The sequence below is a fragment of the Curcuma longa genome, chromosome 4, assembly GCF_044706935.1.
Source record: "Curcuma longa cultivar G26 ecotype Majalengka, Jawa Barat chromosome 4, ITB_CL_G26_1.1, whole genome shotgun sequence".
Classification (NCBI taxonomy): domain Eukaryota; kingdom Viridiplantae; phylum Streptophyta; class Magnoliopsida; order Zingiberales; family Zingiberaceae; genus Curcuma; species Curcuma longa.
In genome coordinates this window covers 16,088,380-16,105,552 of record NC_133864.1, presented here as the reverse complement: position 1 = coordinate 16,105,552, position 17,173 = coordinate 16,088,380, and the positions used below count along the sequence as shown (strand labels likewise).

General features: G+C 37.1%; 5 protein-coding genes across 5 annotated transcripts; 1 reads left to right on the top strand and 4 right to left on the bottom strand.

The window, feature by feature from the left end:
• Positions 1-634: 634 nt before the first annotated feature.
• Positions 635-1,512, bottom strand: LOC141827858 (uncharacterized). The gene has a single exon (XM_074715190.1). The coding sequence runs from the start codon at positions 1,505-1,507 to the stop codon at positions 701-703; it is 807 nt and encodes a 268-aa protein (XP_074571291.1). The 5' UTR covers positions 1,508-1,512; the 3' UTR covers positions 635-700.
• A 1,079-nt stretch (positions 1,513-2,591) lies between these two features.
• On the bottom strand, positions 2,592-4,927 carry LOC141827859 (RING-box protein 1a). The gene is made up of 5 exons (XM_074715191.1): positions 4,668-4,927; positions 4,491-4,541; positions 4,285-4,344; positions 3,023-3,094; positions 2,592-2,929 (listed from the first exon to the last, which is right to left on the bottom strand). Exons 1-5 carry the CDS (start codon positions 4,822-4,824, stop codon positions 2,892-2,894), a joined length of 378 nt encoding a protein of 125 aa, XP_074571292.1. The 5' UTR covers positions 4,825-4,927; the 3' UTR covers positions 2,592-2,891.
• LOC141827172 (small ribosomal subunit protein mS77 (rPPR2)-like) lies at positions 4,823-7,946 on the top strand. Its single transcript, XM_074714421.1, is given in 5 exon segments — positions 4,823-4,877; positions 5,106-5,164; positions 5,306-5,966; positions 5,969-6,225; positions 7,707-7,946. Coding segments are annotated over 5 exon segments (1,272 nt in total).
• Positions 7,947-8,247: 301 nt separating this feature from the next.
• LOC141828148 (small ribosomal subunit protein uS12-like) lies at positions 8,248-10,257 on the bottom strand. The gene is made up of 4 exons (XM_074715520.1): positions 10,153-10,257; positions 8,997-9,152; positions 8,786-8,912; positions 8,248-8,511 (listed from the first exon to the last, which is right to left on the bottom strand). The coding sequence occupies exons 1-4, from the start codon at positions 10,155-10,157 to the stop codon at positions 8,371-8,373; spliced, it is 429 nt and encodes a 142-aa protein (XP_074571621.1). The 5' UTR covers positions 10,158-10,257; the 3' UTR covers positions 8,248-8,370.
• A 758-nt stretch (positions 10,258-11,015) lies between these two features.
• Positions 11,016-16,027, bottom strand: LOC141826544 (protein RER1B-like). The gene is made up of 4 exons (XM_074713795.1): positions 15,931-16,027; positions 15,430-15,832; positions 11,924-12,104; positions 11,016-11,327 (listed from the first exon to the last, which is right to left on the bottom strand). Exons 2-4 carry the CDS (start codon positions 15,768-15,770, stop codon positions 11,277-11,279), a joined length of 573 nt encoding a protein of 190 aa, XP_074569896.1. The 5' UTR covers positions 15,771-15,832; positions 15,931-16,027; the 3' UTR covers positions 11,016-11,276.
• Positions 16,028-17,173: the final 1,146 nt, after the last annotated feature.

The window sequence follows — 17,173 nt, the reverse complement described above, 5'->3', positions numbered from 1 at the left end:
GTTCCAGCTAATATATTGTGGATGGTTTAAACGTCGATTTAGAATTGTTGACATGCACGTTCCTCGAAGAGAATTGTCCGGAGAGATGAAAAGATTTGAAAAGTATTAAAAAAGAGGATTAAAATGACATTGGAGGTGGATCCTGGTAAACCAATGTTCAAGTTAGGGTTTGACGTAAGGAATTTAATAACTTGTGGAAGTTAGGATTTATGTGTGTTTACTTGTACTTATGGGGTTACTTTTTTTATAGTAGTTGATTTTCGAAATATTAATATCCGTTTAAGAAATATTGTAAATATCCGTTCTAATTTTTTTTATTTAATAAGATTCCATATGTTTCTTATTTTTGGATGAATCAATTTTAGAATTTTTTTAATCTTAAAAACGAATTGATTTTATAATTTTATCCTTGATGAGGTATTATCATTCCATCGTATCATAAACATTCTTAATTAATCTAGTCGAAGGAGTGATAATTCGACTGACTGAACTATATTGAATTGTTATCAAGATACCTTGGTAAGATATTATCATCCCGCCGTATCAATATACATCCACTATTTTCATCTTCATTTATTAGTTGGAATTTTCAGATCGAAATTGTTAATAATAAAGATTTTCTTATTTTTGGACACAAAAAATTTCAATAAGAATTGTTTTCTCTACAAAATGAGATGAAAAAGATAATAATGGATATTTGTTAATAATAAAACGGATTTCTTTTATGGGGATTATGCGTGAGTGCGTTGGCAGGAGCGAACAGCCCCAGTAGTTCCTGTCTGTACGGTAAGAATGACCGCCGCGGTCCCTTCACCGCCTTGTTGTTTGCTCCTCCCTTGCCATATAAGGGAGGCTGGGCGGTGACTGCATCTGCCTCCGCCGCCCGCGGCCCCTTCTTCGCGCCCTTGTTGGAGATCATCTTCTTCGCCGACGCCGACGCCGACGCCGACGCCTCTGACGCCTTGATGAACACGAACTTATCCTTCCCGTCGCTGTGGCTCCGTCCGACCGTAAAGTTACGGAGCAGACCCCGCAGCGTCCCGGTGGAGGCGCTTTTCTTGCACCGCTCCGGAGGGCGCTCCCGCGAGGACTCCTCCCGCTCCGCCTCCTCCTCCGCGATTAGAAGCTTCCGGATGGGTATCGCGTCGGCCGCCGGCTCCTCGGCTCCCGCCGGGCGGCGGATGAGATCGCGATTGAAGACAGGGTAGACCGGGAGCATCCGCCCGCCGGAGAAGATCTCGTCCGCGTCGGCGGAAGGAAACCCAAAAGCGTCATTCGATTCGACGGAAAACTCGAAATCATCGCTGGAAGCGTCGTATTCTTCGTCGTCGCCGTCGGCAGAGGCTTTGACCGGCGGAGGCAGCGGCTCCACGCGGTGAGCGCCGCCGAAAGTGGGGGAGTCGGAGCCATCGTACGCTGTCTTTTCGTACTCGACGGGTGCTCTTCCGAAGCTGGGGAACGAGGAGTAGTAGGGAGGCGTCGCCGGCGCCAGGCTTTCCGTCGCCATCTCGATTTCCGATCTGATTTGATGGAGAAGAAAACGAACGAAGACGACTTTTATAGAGGGCGGAAAGCGTGGGAAGTAAGTCAGTATTCTCAACCGTCGGATGCGATTTATCCGCAGTCCAAGGGGTCGAATCTGGACCGTCGATGGACGTGTGGTAGGTTTAAAACTAATAGTGAGGACCGCCGTTGCAGTCGTCGAGGCTTCGCTCGGTGCGGACGCACGACGTGGGTGTTCTAGTTTCGGTTCGCGGTTGCGTGCTCCCAATCACGTGACTAGTCTTCTAGAAAGCTTTTTGTTTTTAATTTCGATGTAAATAATTTTTTGAATAATATTTGAATTAATTTATTAAATTGATCAAACAGCATTAAATTATTCGAATATATAATTTGATTCGGATCGAGGATACCATGCGTGCCTTGATAGATCATTAGCTGGGGACAATTCACTATCCGATAGAATTTTCTAATTTAATGGGTAAAAATTAAAAACAAAATAAAAAGACATCCTATTATATTATTTATCTACAAAATACGTGATATAATAATATTGAAATAGCTATAGAATAATTACTTTGAAATAAAAAATATTTTTAATACAAAATATAATATCCTTTTAATATTTTTTTAAAAAGAGATGATCTCTCGAGGGCAAACATTCACTTAATTGCTCTTTCACATTAGATATAACTTGTATTTACACACTTCATATTAACATAAAATTTGCTCGTGACAAAATAATTCATGAAACCATCTAGATACTAGATCAATCACAATAGTAGGAGAGCAAGTCAAATAGGAAAAAGAATTGATTGTTGACTTCAAATAAGTCTTCATTTAACCTTTTGCAACAAATTCCAAAGTTGCTTAGGAAGATGGCAGTTGCATTGATTATTTTCCAACGCGACGTTGGAAAAAAAAAACACACTTTTCTCGAAGAATAACTAAAGTCTCGCTTTTCAAACACACTGCGAAATAAGACCGCCCTTGTCATCAGGAACATTCAAATGGATTATAAATCACTATTGTTTTATTGACCAACAATTTTCCTTGTCCTTCTCCCTCTAGAACTTCTATCTCAGCCTAGAAACATCAACCAGGTCAACGTGGGCATGTAATTCATCAAATCCATGTGGTATAACAAGTACTGGAAGTAGGGAAATACATTAAATTGATCACACAGAACAAGTACTGACTAATAGTAGAGTATGAAACCACAAATACAGCATGACAAGTACTTTCATCAGCATTAAAACCAATTTGTATTGGAGAAATTTGCAGTAGGTTGGCTTAATTGTAAACAAAGTGCAAGTCAAGTAAATACGAGTTTTAGCATCTTCTGGATGATCCAAACTGCATTGGAAGCACCTTCTGCAGCAATAACTATTCTAGTGACCATATTTCTGGAACTCCCATTCACTGTTGTCTGTAATGAAGAAAAGGCATTATCAGGTAAAAGTATGAGAGACATGTAGGCAGAAAATTCTGAGATTGAGCGGGGGGAGACAAGATTGTTTACCCAAGGGACAGACTTGACGAGTTTTAAGCCAACGGCTGATGCAATGAAAATGGAAGGCATGATTGCAGACCCCTGTCCAAACAAGATAAATAAATAAAAAACAAAGAAAAAAATGACAGAACTAATGGATGATCAAAGGAACACAATAAGTGGTGTCTGTGAGGCGTTGTAGATGTGTATCTGCAAAATTACCAAGGCTATCTTTCTTTACATACCAAAAGTCTAAGTTGGTAACAAATGTAAATTTATGTAATTGTTAGCTTGACATAGTGAGAATATTTATATATATATAAAGGTTTCAATATTTTTCATCGATTGCATATAAAGTCATCAATTAGGCCAAAATCATTGTGATTTTCCTGTAAATATAATGCCTTTTGTCTGTAAATAAAAAGTCTATGATCCTGAGAGAACAAATCCTACAAGTCTGACACATCTCAACCATATCAAACTGCAATCTGTTTTTAAGCTCCACTCATAACAAAATTAGAAATGACAGACCATTCATACTCTTGTGCCAACCACAGATGCAGTCCGAAACAATGCTTCTATCAGATGTTTGTTCATGCCAAACAGCAGATAACATAATAACCTATGTTGGGAACAAATAAGACAGAAAGACATGTTGGGAATAAATATGATAGAAAGTGCCCTGTACTCTACCAACATAACTCTAGGACTTAGATCCAGAATGCAGCCATTTTTTAGCATGTATAATTATCAAATTGCATGTCCTAAACTTATGTTTCTTGCCATTCCCTAGAAAATTTCATCGTGACATTATACTTTTAGGTATAACTTATTCAAGCATCAAGATGATCTAGCGGTGTCATATCTGATATTTTACAGTACACTTTTCTGATTGGTTGGATATCAAAATTATCCCTGTAACACACTTCATATACAATATCTCATAATACTAAAAGTTTTCTAACTCTTTCATATCGAAGTGCAAACTATACATATCTAATGTTCTCCATATGCAAGTGCAAACGATACACCCTAAAATCATCATCAAGTTCTCTTCAAAATTCACTCTGGGATAACTATTCAATTTTGTGATAATATGAAAGAGACAAAAATGTTTCGACGTTGGTCTGTAGGATTAGTTATTGGCTGAATTTTTTTTCATGCAACAAGAACATAAAATTAAACTGAAATTTTGAAAACAATCGTAGAATACTAAAGAATCGGTTGTGCCATGTTCTCAGAAGTCCTCCAATTTGTTGTTAAAAATAAAAATAAGGAAACGCGAAGCATACCCCAAGCCACTGTGCACTCCTCGCTAGTCGCACTCGCCTGGTTAGCCTGGCACTCGATGCCTGAAAACAGACCACAGAGCTAACATCGTTAAATAACTGAGTATTAAATCAAAAACCCTACTAATTTAAACTACATAAACACTAAAAACATGTGCAAAAGAAAGACTGCAGAAAACCCAGAAATCATGGGAAGTGAAAAAACTCACAGAGATCCATGATGTGATTCCTACAAATAGCGCAGTTGTCCACCACAATATCTGCAAAATACCATAAAATTAGTCTATCTACTCGGAGGACTCGAGCACAGAAAATCAAAGAAATCAAACAGCAAAGAGGACAATCCATAATAGAATCCTTCAAAAACTCGTGACTAGGACGCATACCCCAGGCCCAGAGGGCGACAGCGTTCCACTTCTTGATCTCGAACCTCTTTGGCTTTTTCGACAAGGAGGAAGCGGCGGCGGAGGATGAGCCCGCGACGCCGACGCTTGAACCTTCACCGACTGGAACCATGTCGACGTCCGTGTCGATAGACGCCATGGATCGAAGGAGGGTCGGGATTCGGCAGCAGCGCGGCGGAGGAGAAATACAGCGTGCGACGTCTGGCTCTCTGCTGCGACCGAAGTGCTGCCCTAACCCGCGTCCCTGTTTACTTGGGAGGACAGAAATAAAAAATTCGAAAAAGATTTTTACGACGAAAAACTTTTTCCTATAATAATAATAATAATAATAATAATAATAAATTAAATTACTTATTCTAATATTTTAAAAGAGAAACTAATAATAATAATAAATCTAATATTTAGTAAATGTTTTTTCAGGAGATCGCCGCCGCCGCCGCCGCCGCCGCATTGGGTTCAGATTAGGGTTTAAGAAGGAGGTTCTGCAATCCACATTCCACGAGCGATCCCTCGTCCTCTCCCACCTCCGTTCTAACGCGCGGCTCCTGCTCTCTCCTTTCGCCTCCTTTACATCAACCCGTCCCCTCTTCTTCCTCTGATCTCGTTCCCTCCATGGCCAGCCTTTCGTCGCCGGAAGCTCCCAACCGGTCGAACCTGATCCATCTCGCATCCTCCGATTGGCTACCCCACAGGCAGAGGACGAGGAAGATAGTGCCTTGAACGAGTTCCTTTCCCGCTTTGTTTGGGCCATCCGCCCTCAGATCAATGACGCCTACCCGGACCTCCCCAAGGAGATTGTCGACTCCATGCTACTTGTTATCTGCCAGAAAGTTGTTGCCTTGATGGATTCTGCTGCAGCCGTTGAGGACTCCCCCGTCGAGCTCAGCGAGGACCTCTGGAAGACCGTCGTGGAGGTGAGCAACTCGGTGCAACAGGCCATGCAGAGGGACCGGATGAGGGAGGACCTCAAAAAGTATATCCACTCCGAGGAGGTCAAGGAGATGTGCCGGTTTGCAGCGGACATTGGCATCCGCGGGCCAATGCTCCGTGAGCTCCGTTTCAAGTGGGCGAGGGAAAAGCTGGAGGATGTCAAGTTCTACCAGAGCCTGGATAAGATGCGGAAGCAAGCTCAAGAGCAAGAAGAGCGAGAGAAAAGAGTGCTTTTGACATCTGGGAGTGATGAACAGCGTACCTCTCTTGCAAAGGAAAATGATGCAGAGTCAAAGGTGACCTCTTTGCCGCAGAGGAAAGGAAAGATCAAATTCAAGATATATGGATTGGACTGTCGCATCCCAAGTGGGCGGAAGTGGCTGAGAAGGCAGCAGAGTTTGATGAAGGCTATGTGCCCGGTGAGCCACGAGAGCCATTGCAGTCTGTAGATGGGAAGTGTAAGAAGGTTGAGGACAGTATCCTTTCATTGAATGATGATGATCCGGCGCCATTGTTAGAAGAATGGAAGGAGCTCCTACGCCCAAGGAGGGCTGATTGGCTTGCGTTGCTCGATCGAATCAAGGAGAAAAATGCTCTTTTGTACATGAAGGTCAGTTTTCCCTCTTATTTTGATCATTGTATTTGTGTGTCCACTTTGCCTTGAAAGTTTCTTTAAATCAATCAAACTCTTGCATCAAATAGTTGTCAATTGTTCATTCCTGTAACATAATAATCTGTAAAATTCGAAGTGGAACATGTTTTAATTGCACAATTTGTAACTATACTTGTCAAATTTGTGATGAGAATATCAAGGCTAATTATTGAGTTTACATTTATCATAGTTTAGATTTATCGATGCATTTTATGACCTTTTAGGTTTTTGTTGATGTGCTAGAGCAAATTTATTAGCCTTTGGATTTATAGGAAGTAGAAAATTGAAGATTTTATATTTCTATTCAGCCCAAACAAAATAGCTAGATTGAACGAAAAAGGTTATGGTATAACATGTCAAAGTTTTTAGCATATGATATGTTTTAAGAACTAAGAATCAGGGAATAGATACTTATCAGATTTGTTCCATTCCTCTCTTTAATCACCTTGAGATAGCAATGGTGGTGTCCTATTGCTAAAAGCAGTCTGTACTCTTTAATTCCTCTTCTCTGTTCAAATTTCCTGTATTGATTATCATAGTTCCTTCTTTTCCCTCAACCTTTTTTCTTACTAATGGTGAAAAAATTGTGAGTGGATGCAAACACCTTCTCATGAAATGTAACTCAACAGTGAGTTTTTAGGATTATCTAGAATTTTCAAGCCTAGAACTATTTCTATATGTTTATTGAACTTTGGATTTGAATTTCAATATCTTTGGAACTATTCCAATTCCCTATATGGTGTATGATTTAACACCAAATTCATGAACCTATTATTTGAACTATTCCAATCAGCTCTCGTTTGTCTACTCTTGGTCTTAATTGTCTATGGAGACAGTCAATCTTGTCTATTTTATGTAACAGACCTATTTAAGATCATTCTAACCAGAAAGAAAGTTCCTCAGAAATTATTAACTGATATTAGCAAAGTCCTATTTCCCATGATAAAGATGGTTTTTACTAAAATGTGCTTTCAGTTAACTCTTCAGAAGTCATTTTAGTAGTGAATTTGTTATTCACTCTTTCATATATATTCAAGTAATCGAAAGTTTCGATGATTCAAGCAGAGGATATAAATATGCCCCTCAATGCGTCTGATATTGGCTTCTTTTCTTATACAATAATCTTGTAGCTGAGTTTTCACAGAGATGAATAATTTGCATACATCCTAATTAGCTAAACATCGATTCTTTTTCCGAATCATAATAGCTTGAACTAACCTGGTACCTGTTACTGTTTATAAGTTTTATTTTCTTCAATTCCTTCATGTTGCTAAATGAACCATTATCGTAGCATTTTAATGTATAGTCATTGGATCATGACCTCTCAAGGTCTCTCTAAAGATTTTAATCATCTTTGCGTCTGGAAAATATGTTCCCTACATTTCCAACAAACAAGAATAACAATCATTTGTGTTCATGGCAAATTCATGTATTAGCAGGTTGCTGAGCTTTTGTTGAACGAGGAATCTTTCGAGGCGAACGTTCGTGATTACTCTAAGCTTATTGATGCTTATTCTAAGGAAGATGGCATCGAAGATGGTGAGAGAATTCTGAAATTGATGGATGAAAGGGGCATCAAGCCAGATGTTATTGTACTTCGATCACATTTTACTCCGGCATGTGGAGCAATAGGCAGGCAAATGATCCAGACAACGCCCGCAGCTACTTCGATCACATGATGAACTCCGGCTACAAGAGGTGGAAACCCATAATTGAGGTTAACCTTGTTTGATTGGAGACGACTGCAGTTTCTGTTCTTTTGTTACAGCATGGTTTCTATGTGTATCGAAACCTACCCAGAATGTTAGAACTAATTGAATTGTCTACATGAGGAAATAATGTAGGCTACATGAACAAATTGAATTGTCTACATAATCAACTCAACAATTCAGCAGACAGAAAATATCACAGAATAACTAATAAGTTGTTCTGGAATTTTGAATGATGATGATTATTTTCACTAGTTCTACTTTTTGCATAAAGATGAAAAACTTGGGAGCTCATCCAAAATGAAAATTTCAGGTCTACATCAGGTAGCAAGTTCAAGAATAATTGTCCAAACAAACCTAACAGAAACAGGTTTATCAGAAACTCATTAATGACTTAAGACCGAGGCTTCTCCTTCTTCTCCTTGAAAAGTGCCAACAAGGACACTCCCGAGACCTTCACAACCTTGAATCTCACTCCAGGAATATCACCCACAGCATGACCCTTACGCCCAAAACCAGCAATCAAGACTTCATCCTGGGGGGAAAATGAAGAATAGCCTTGTAAGCTTCTACATAGCACACAAACAAAGAACTTAACAATAAAGTGTAACTAGTGCACTAGCCTTAAAATTAATTGACTTTAAGTGATTCGATATTTTATATTAAAAACAAACAAACAGGTATACTGATCTTTTAGTTTCAGGACAAAATTATGTGTCTTGCAATTATTGCAAAATTGGCAGGGGATTAGTTGATTCTTCCAAAAAAAGCTAGATGGCAATCAGAACAAATAGGTAGATGCAACTCACATTTTCTTCAATGTAATTTAAGCAACCATCATTAGGAACAAAAGCTGCAATTTTCTTCCCATTCTTAATCAGCTGAACTCTGGCACATTTTCTGATAGCAGAGTTGGGCTGCTTAGCTTCAATACCTCTGCAGGAGGCAATGTAATATCAGTACTCCAAGCATGAGCAACAGCGAGCCAAAAGAAATAGTAAGTAGGATGTTATAGCTTACATCTTCTCGAGGACTATACCCTTGGCATGTGATGATCCAGCAAAGGGCTTCTTCCACTCATTGCCAAGATGACTTTTCTTGTATGCTTTGTCTGCCCATCTCTGCCGCCTCCTGTGAGTTTTGAGCTTGCGCCCAGCTCCCATACCACGAGTTTTCCTGCGACATCGCTTACAATTGAGCAGTAAAAAACTCAATTCAAACAAACATGTTTACTCTCTGTGATCACTAAAGTGGCAATAACTAAACTTAGTTTGCGCTTCTTGTTATCTTAGAACAAGTATATTATCATCTTCAGTGCACATTTAACAGTCAGCATCAAAAGCTGGTGAATTACAAACAAATTGGAGACCAAAATATTGTTCTAGTTGCCAGAAAATGCATATCTTCAACAGCTTCTAATCAAAACCAAAATTAAAGATATCACTCATAAAAATACCCAAATAACTTTTATCGATTTATGAAATGGACAGCCAAAATCATAGAAATCATGTTCCAAGACAATATAGCTACATGGACAATAGATTTGGAACCAAAATCAAGTTAACAGTGGCAACATCAGTAAAGCAAATAATGCAGACCTAACACCAAAATAACCAAAACTGATTTTTAATAAACTGACAGTATGAACAAGACAAAGATGCCTTAACCTGGTAGGTTTATATGAAAGACAGAACCTCATACACATTAGTTAATCAAAACAATAATCATCAGTAAACACTACACAATTATTCAATGGAGAACAATACACTGTCGTTTCCTACACAGCTATGTTTCTCAGTAATACAAGCCAGACATGGCAGTTTACTGCCCACACATGTACAATTCGTCGTCTGACCTTCCATATTGTTTTACAAGATCTGGACCAACACAAATGATCAATTTATGCAAGAAATCGTCTGCTAACGGTCTAGTTATACGGATTTGTAGAGTTGCCAGTAGCGAATCCCAAAAATGCAAATGAAGCACCCTACCACCAGTAGCCTCATCAATTCAATAGCCATCCCCCCCACCAAACATAATCCAAGAATCTCGGTACAAGGAGGAACTAAACAACATGGGCAACTGATAGCCAACGTACTCCATACATTTGTGTTCGTACTTCTCATTAAAGCTAACAACAAATAGTAGTATCAGATATTGCGGAGGAAGAACTAACCCCATCGTGTCAGATGCCGAGGACCTCTTTCCTTTCTTCTACTACGTCTGCGTCTTCGCAGGTGCGATGGAGGAGCGGAGTCGGCGATGCAAAACCCTAGAGGCGGCCTCCTTATATAGTACCCACGGTGGTGGGGTAAATCATGGAGGGCATGTGCTTGGACCGGATTTGTCTGGTTCGGTTTGAACCGGTTTTCATTTAGCAAAATTTGAGATTATATATATTGCAATTTTTAAAATATAAATTTTATTTTAATTATGCCGACGAATGGCAATGGCATTAAGGTTTTTTTTTTGTTTAATATAGATTTCAATAATAAGTAGAGGAAAGAATTAAGAAAAGAACTACTGTAGAATTTAATATCCCATCAATCTCCTCTTTTCTCTTTCAACATTTTTCTCTTTTCCTTTTATAATTAATCGGACATTGAATGATCGACTTAATTTTCTCTAATAAAAAAATAATCCTAAAAACTAATTACAAAACAATACACCATCCACAGTGATATTACACTTTTCGATTTACGCCTGATGACTAATGAAAAATTTTCATAGACCAAACCAATTAGATATAAAAAAATAACATCTTCCTTTTTGCAATAGAGATTTAGTCATTACATTTGAACACTTAAATCGGTGATTTGATGGATCATGTACTCTTTCTAAAGCAATTTGCTAGATCAAATTGCACATGATGCTAGATTTAGATCTATTTTTAGACTCATTGAATAAGAAAAACTCGTTTCATATTCCAATCTAAAGTTGTTTTCTCTCTTCTTGTTTTTTATCCCCACTCGAAGTGGAGATTACAAAAAGTATTGAGTCAACAAGGTTAATAAAGAACAGAAACATATTCCAACTCCAAGTAGAGAAAGCGTCCAATAAAGATCAGAAACAACACAAAGCAACTAAAGATGAAACTAAACAACAATTACTGGTGTTTTCAGACAGCTATTCTCCAGCGTATCATATACCAGGCTAGTGGATGAGAACATGTGGAAGCACAGAAAATAAACGCTTTTAACAGAATATATCCTTCAAATTACCAATCGAGTAAAACTAATAAAGGGTATCGATTAAGTGAAGATGCCAACATCTGGATGTTCTTAACCCCATGATGAGAGATCAATCGCTTGACCGGCTACTGCTTCCAGAATTCCTTTTCCCTCCATACCTCTGAATCAAAACAGTAAACCAATTCAAGAAAAAAAATGACAGGAATACAGCCTTAACTGTAAAGACTAGCATGGCTCTAATAATTTTAGTTTTAACTGTTATAATTTAGTCTTAGATTTCGGTTAACAGTTATTTGGAACGAGTAAAGATGATTCACTATGTTCTGCAACTAAATTGACTTCTATGGAACCTTAAGGGCCAAAACAATCAGAGGCAAAATTGAAGCTAATGAAATAAGCCGTTATGTTCAGGTATCAATAAGAAAATAATTGGTCCTTTAACTGAGCATAGATGATATCAATTTTGCCAGCTGCCTTAAGGCAGAAGCAAGTCAAGTTTACAAGAAAAGAAACTGAAGGGGATATAGGAAGAGTTATATTTTGTGAAGAAAATAATTAAATAACTATTGATCATCTCTGCTTCACTCCTTTTTTCCAGGTAAACACACTGTATCCATAGTGATACTTACAGGGTATCCTGGCGTTGGTTAGAGTTGTGCCTTTGTATTCTAACACTTTCAAAACCATCATAATGAAATATTAAAGCAAGAATAGTAACTCCATAACTATAAAGGCTAAAATACTACCGAGACTAACCTGCTTCCCAAGGTTGAATGGCACATACTTGTACTTGAGCATGTGGGTAATTTGACGCTTCATTGTCAGGAAGAAAAGAACCACCCAATAACATAGCAGTATGGGCCAAAAGACAGGAACATCAAACACGGAGAAGAAAGTCATCGCAAAAGCAACACAGAAAGCTTTTGTTATTGAATACCTGAATAATTGTGAAGTAAAATGATTACATGGGCATTCTACTTAATGTCATTTTAAATGAACAGGTAACAGAAACAAACGGATGACAAAGCTCAAACATAAATATAAAAGTAGAACAGAAATATATATCAGCAAACAGGAACAAGAAGTCAATTTAACTCCTTGGACATCTCTACTAATTTAACTGATTAAATAAAAGGCTATGCATGGATAACCAACTCTATCTTGTTCATCATAACCTGAATAAAAAAAATTTACACCTTAATCTCTCATAGGCGTATCATATACTTGTAAAAATTGGACACAACAGATGAAAGAGAATGAAGATGTTATCAAACATGATTTTATGATATAATTATAAAAAAAATCTATGCAAGCATCACACAGCTCCACTTGCACTTTTTTCATATTGTTTCATTAAATCATATCAATAATTATGAAGGAATTAAATTTTGTTCCTCTTCCTGTTTATGACTTTATTCATAATAACAACCATTTTTGATGAGATTCATTCTCTGTACAATGCTTGTTTATGTTTTGAAGATTGCATTGTTTATCCATTATCCTTCTTTAACCAAAATGTAATAGTTTATTACATTAGCAATCAGTGATGCTATTACATGGGATCACTGTTAGTGAGTGCACTAGGCAATTTTGAGGCTGGAAGATCCTGCAATGCTCGAGTTGATGAATCAAAAGGTGCCAATCCAAGCAAAGTATGAACTTTTATATAAATGTATCATTTATATATATATATATATATATATATATATTATATATATATATATATATATATATATATAATTTCCATATAAGGGATAAATAAAACCGTCACTACCCTATCTTACAACTTTATCAAGAAAGTCAACAAACAAATAAATCAATATTAATAACAATAATGAAGCAATAAGGATTCATAGTCCCCAAATTCCAAGTGTAAATCAAGTGCTCAACTTAAGTTAGAAATAATTAACAAACTCTATTTTAATTTATCCATTGAGCATTAAAACAAGAAGATTATATAATGATAAACCTAGAAAGAGTAAAATATCACAGATGTAAAACATACACAGTATTTATCAACATTACCAAAGAAAGATTAAATAAAAGGAAGAAAAAAATTAGAAAAAACAGCTTGAATTTTGCCTTGTCCCTCTTCGAATCAGTGAGGTGACCACCTAGATGCCTGGGAGGCTGGGATCCAGATGCAGGCACTTGCCTAAGGCATGCCAGGCTTAAAGCACTCCCTCAAGATGCACTTGAGGTGCTCAAGACTCATCTGGTCTGACCACCTACAAGAACACCTCAAAACAGCAGTGGATGCAAGCAAGTCATGGGTGCTTCATGTGAAAGGCTGGAAAGTCCAAATACCCACAGAGGGCATAAGCAGCTACCTAGCACAGAGCACATGATGCAACCAACAGTAGTGGAGAGCATGATACTACAGGCCACTGATGAATACCATTGACCAAGTTTAGTGAAGCTGCAGGCAGCAGAATGCAGACCACATGGTCACAGATCAAAGACCACAAGCTACAAGGCCATGACAAATAGGCTAGGGTTTGGCATACTGTAAGCTGCATGACTGCAACACCATATAGCTTTGAATCACAAAATGCATGAGCCACAATTATTATCAGTTTGCAGGAAGTTACTATGGTATACCTTTATACCATTTGTAACAATCAAATGTTATCTTACAACTACAATTGAATGTTCACCTAATTTGCTTCAGATTCTGAATGGATTTGTTTTACCTAAAATAAAACAGAAATGAAATCATAGTGCTGAATGGATCAAAAATAACTAAAAGCAAGCTCAGAACCCGACTTGAGAGTTATCAGTTTGAACAGAGGCAGATGAGTAGATTCAGGGTGAGCTTAGACCAATGGATCAGATACATGTAAATGGAAATAGATTCTCTATCATAGTACTAAATGGATCGAGAATAACTAAAAGCAAGCTCAGAACCTAACCTGAGAATTATCAGTTTGAAAAGAGGCAGATAAGTAGATCCAGGGTGAGCCTAGACCAATGGATCAGATACATGTAAATGGAAATAGTAACCTATCAACATTTCAATAATCAAATTACCTTTAGAATTCCTCTTGTCTGAACATTTTGACTATCATGTCCATGTAGCACTAGCTTACTTAGTCAGTAGCCCATTTAGTCATGACTAGGATAGGTTTATCAGTATGCCAATTATTTCATTTTCTAGGAACAGAAACATCTAAATGGTACATCAGGAAAGGTGAGCATGTTCCTCAATTTATCGGTATTTTTATGAACTCATTCATGTGAACATGAACACATCTATTGTTAGATCATCACCCTAAATGAACATTGCATGAACTAAATTTATGGATAATGTTATTGTCCATAAGGGCATCATACTCAGTCAACAGGAAAGGAGGTTCCTAATTGATGACAGGAATACCTTCAAACAAAAATTGAGTAAGACACATCGGTCACTACATTAGGTGTCCAGTTTTACTAAACAAATAAACAAAGAAATGTCAATAAATGAGTGTATATGTACATCTATAGTGTTGGTTACAGATATAATTACACCTTTCAAATGTCTTATAATCACCAAGATTCCTACCCAAAATTTTATTTATCAGAACAAATTTTTTAGTTTCATTTTTTACAAAGCCCTAATGCTAATTATTGCTGCAAGAAACATTGTGCCTCAAAATCTCATTGTGAGTACGAAACAATGCAACAAATTGATTTCAGACAGTCTGAAAATTTTCCTTTGCTTTACAACTAGATGCCCAGGAATATCTATTAGGTCTACAACTTAGATAATTTGTATCAACAGTGCAGCAACGACTCATGCCAAGTCAATAAAATTTTTTTGTTAAACTACTATAGAATGTCCAGACCACATAGTTTCCAGTTACAGTACCCAATTCAGATACATAGGTAAGAGTAGATGATGTCAAAACAAAAGATTCAACCATAATATGTTCATACAACGACCTGCTCTTTGGGAGACAAATAGTCATCTATATCACAAAGAGAATGACAAACTTTCCAACATAACGTGCATGATAAAAGTTGCTGTCTAACATATAGTCTGTCTAAGCATGTTTTAGCCCCTTTTGCAGCTTAAAAAAATTGTTTAGTTTGATAGAAGCTCTTTCTCAAACAAAGCAGACCATAGTAAGCATCGCGTACACAATGCACATAAAGTCAAAGTCCTAAGAAGTGGAAATTGAAATGGATATTGGAAATTTTTAGGAGCAAGTGGATCTAAAGGAAGGGGAAAGTAAATTCATCCCGGTAGCTAATTAAATAAAAAGCAAATAAAAATTTACCAGAATTTGAACTCTGGCAGACGACGAACGAAAGGTTTGAATTCGTCAGAGCCCCTTGTAGGAAGAGCAAGGCCGTCAGAAACTTCGAGCTCCGGATCAACCAGCGGAGACAGGAACCCAATCAGGAGATTCAACAGATAGATCCCCAAACCGTAACTGATGATATAAAAGCCCTGCAGTAAATACACGCGCAGGCAGTAGATCGCAGCGACTCCAGCAGTCCCGATCCACCTTTCGGTCGTGTGGGGCGTCGATTTATCCAAGTAGTACTGAAACGCCCTGGAGAAATCACTTCTCCATTTTGCCAGTGGAAACGAAGCAGTAGGATCATCAACGTCCATTAAAGCCTCCCTCTTCTTCTCCTGACGTCGATCTATGGAGATTTCTTCAAGAAGATAAAGTTCTGAAAAAAATGGAAGATCAATTAGGTCAGTCGGCAAGGAGATCAGAGTTCAAGACCAAGAAGACGATGAAGAAGCATCGGATTAACCAAGGCTTTACCTGCATGAATCGACCTTTTCCTCTTCGGCGATTTGGGACGGAGCAAGGGACGAAATCGAGGGATTGGAAAAGAACGACGAACTCCGGATCCTGAAAAGAGGAATCGAGGTCAAAGTTTAAGGACACGGAACCCACGCGCGTAGTAGACTGAACCGGGCCGGTTCGACCGCCCCTCAAGGGAAGCGGCTTGGAATTTGAACCGACCAAATTAACGTTTTTTTATTATTTTAGCTAAACGGGTAAGATAATGATATTGTGGCATATTAATTTGTTTCTTTCTTTTTAGGTAAAAATCATTAAAGGCTACTCCATTTTAAATATATATTTATTATTTTTTAAATTTAAAAAAAATATTTCAATTCTATTATACCAACTACAGTCACATGTTCAAGACCATGACTTAGAGGATTTTGATAGAATTGAAATTGAGGTGGCAAATGAGTTAATAAGAGCCAACTTTTATTTTGTTTAAGCTAATTTGATACATAGGTGGTAGACTTCATCGATAAAAGTTCGAGTTATGACCAACGTGATTAAAAATCTCTCCAACTTAGAGAGTCATTCAGTACCTAATTTAACTCTTTTCATTAAGTTGTGGGGTCGATCATGAAAAACGTTTAGTGTGAGTGTTATCAAATTTTACATCAAAACTTATTTGATAAAGTGACTACTTGAGTTAAAAAGATTTTAAAAATAAAAATTAAATTATTAAAATGAGTGTTCAAACTTGATTTAATTTTGTCATGAGTGATCTTAAGTTTAGTTCAATCTTAATTTGAATTTATTTTATTTAAATATTATCAAGTTCTTAATTTAAATTCATTTAATTATTTAAAAAAATTATATTTTTAAATTTATTTAGTTGCTCAAGGAAGTTGATATTACAAACTTTATTTATTTTGAGAGTTTACTTATCTATTTATAAGGTTAATAAAAAGCTTTATAGATGAATATAATTTATAAATTATATTTATAAATATTATTTATGAATATTAATATGTATATATATATATTATATAATAATAAATTATATGTTGCACTTACAATAATTTTATTTTATATTAGGTCTATTTTTTAGAGGAAATATAAAGTGAGGACTTTCTGGTGATAATAAAAATTAGGGGGTGTTTTTCCAAAATTTACCCTATATTTATGAGCCTCTTATCGAAGGATATAAAATTGCAAGATCAAGAACCAATTTCAATGTCTTCGCATTCTGCAAGCGAAGATCTGAATTCTGTTC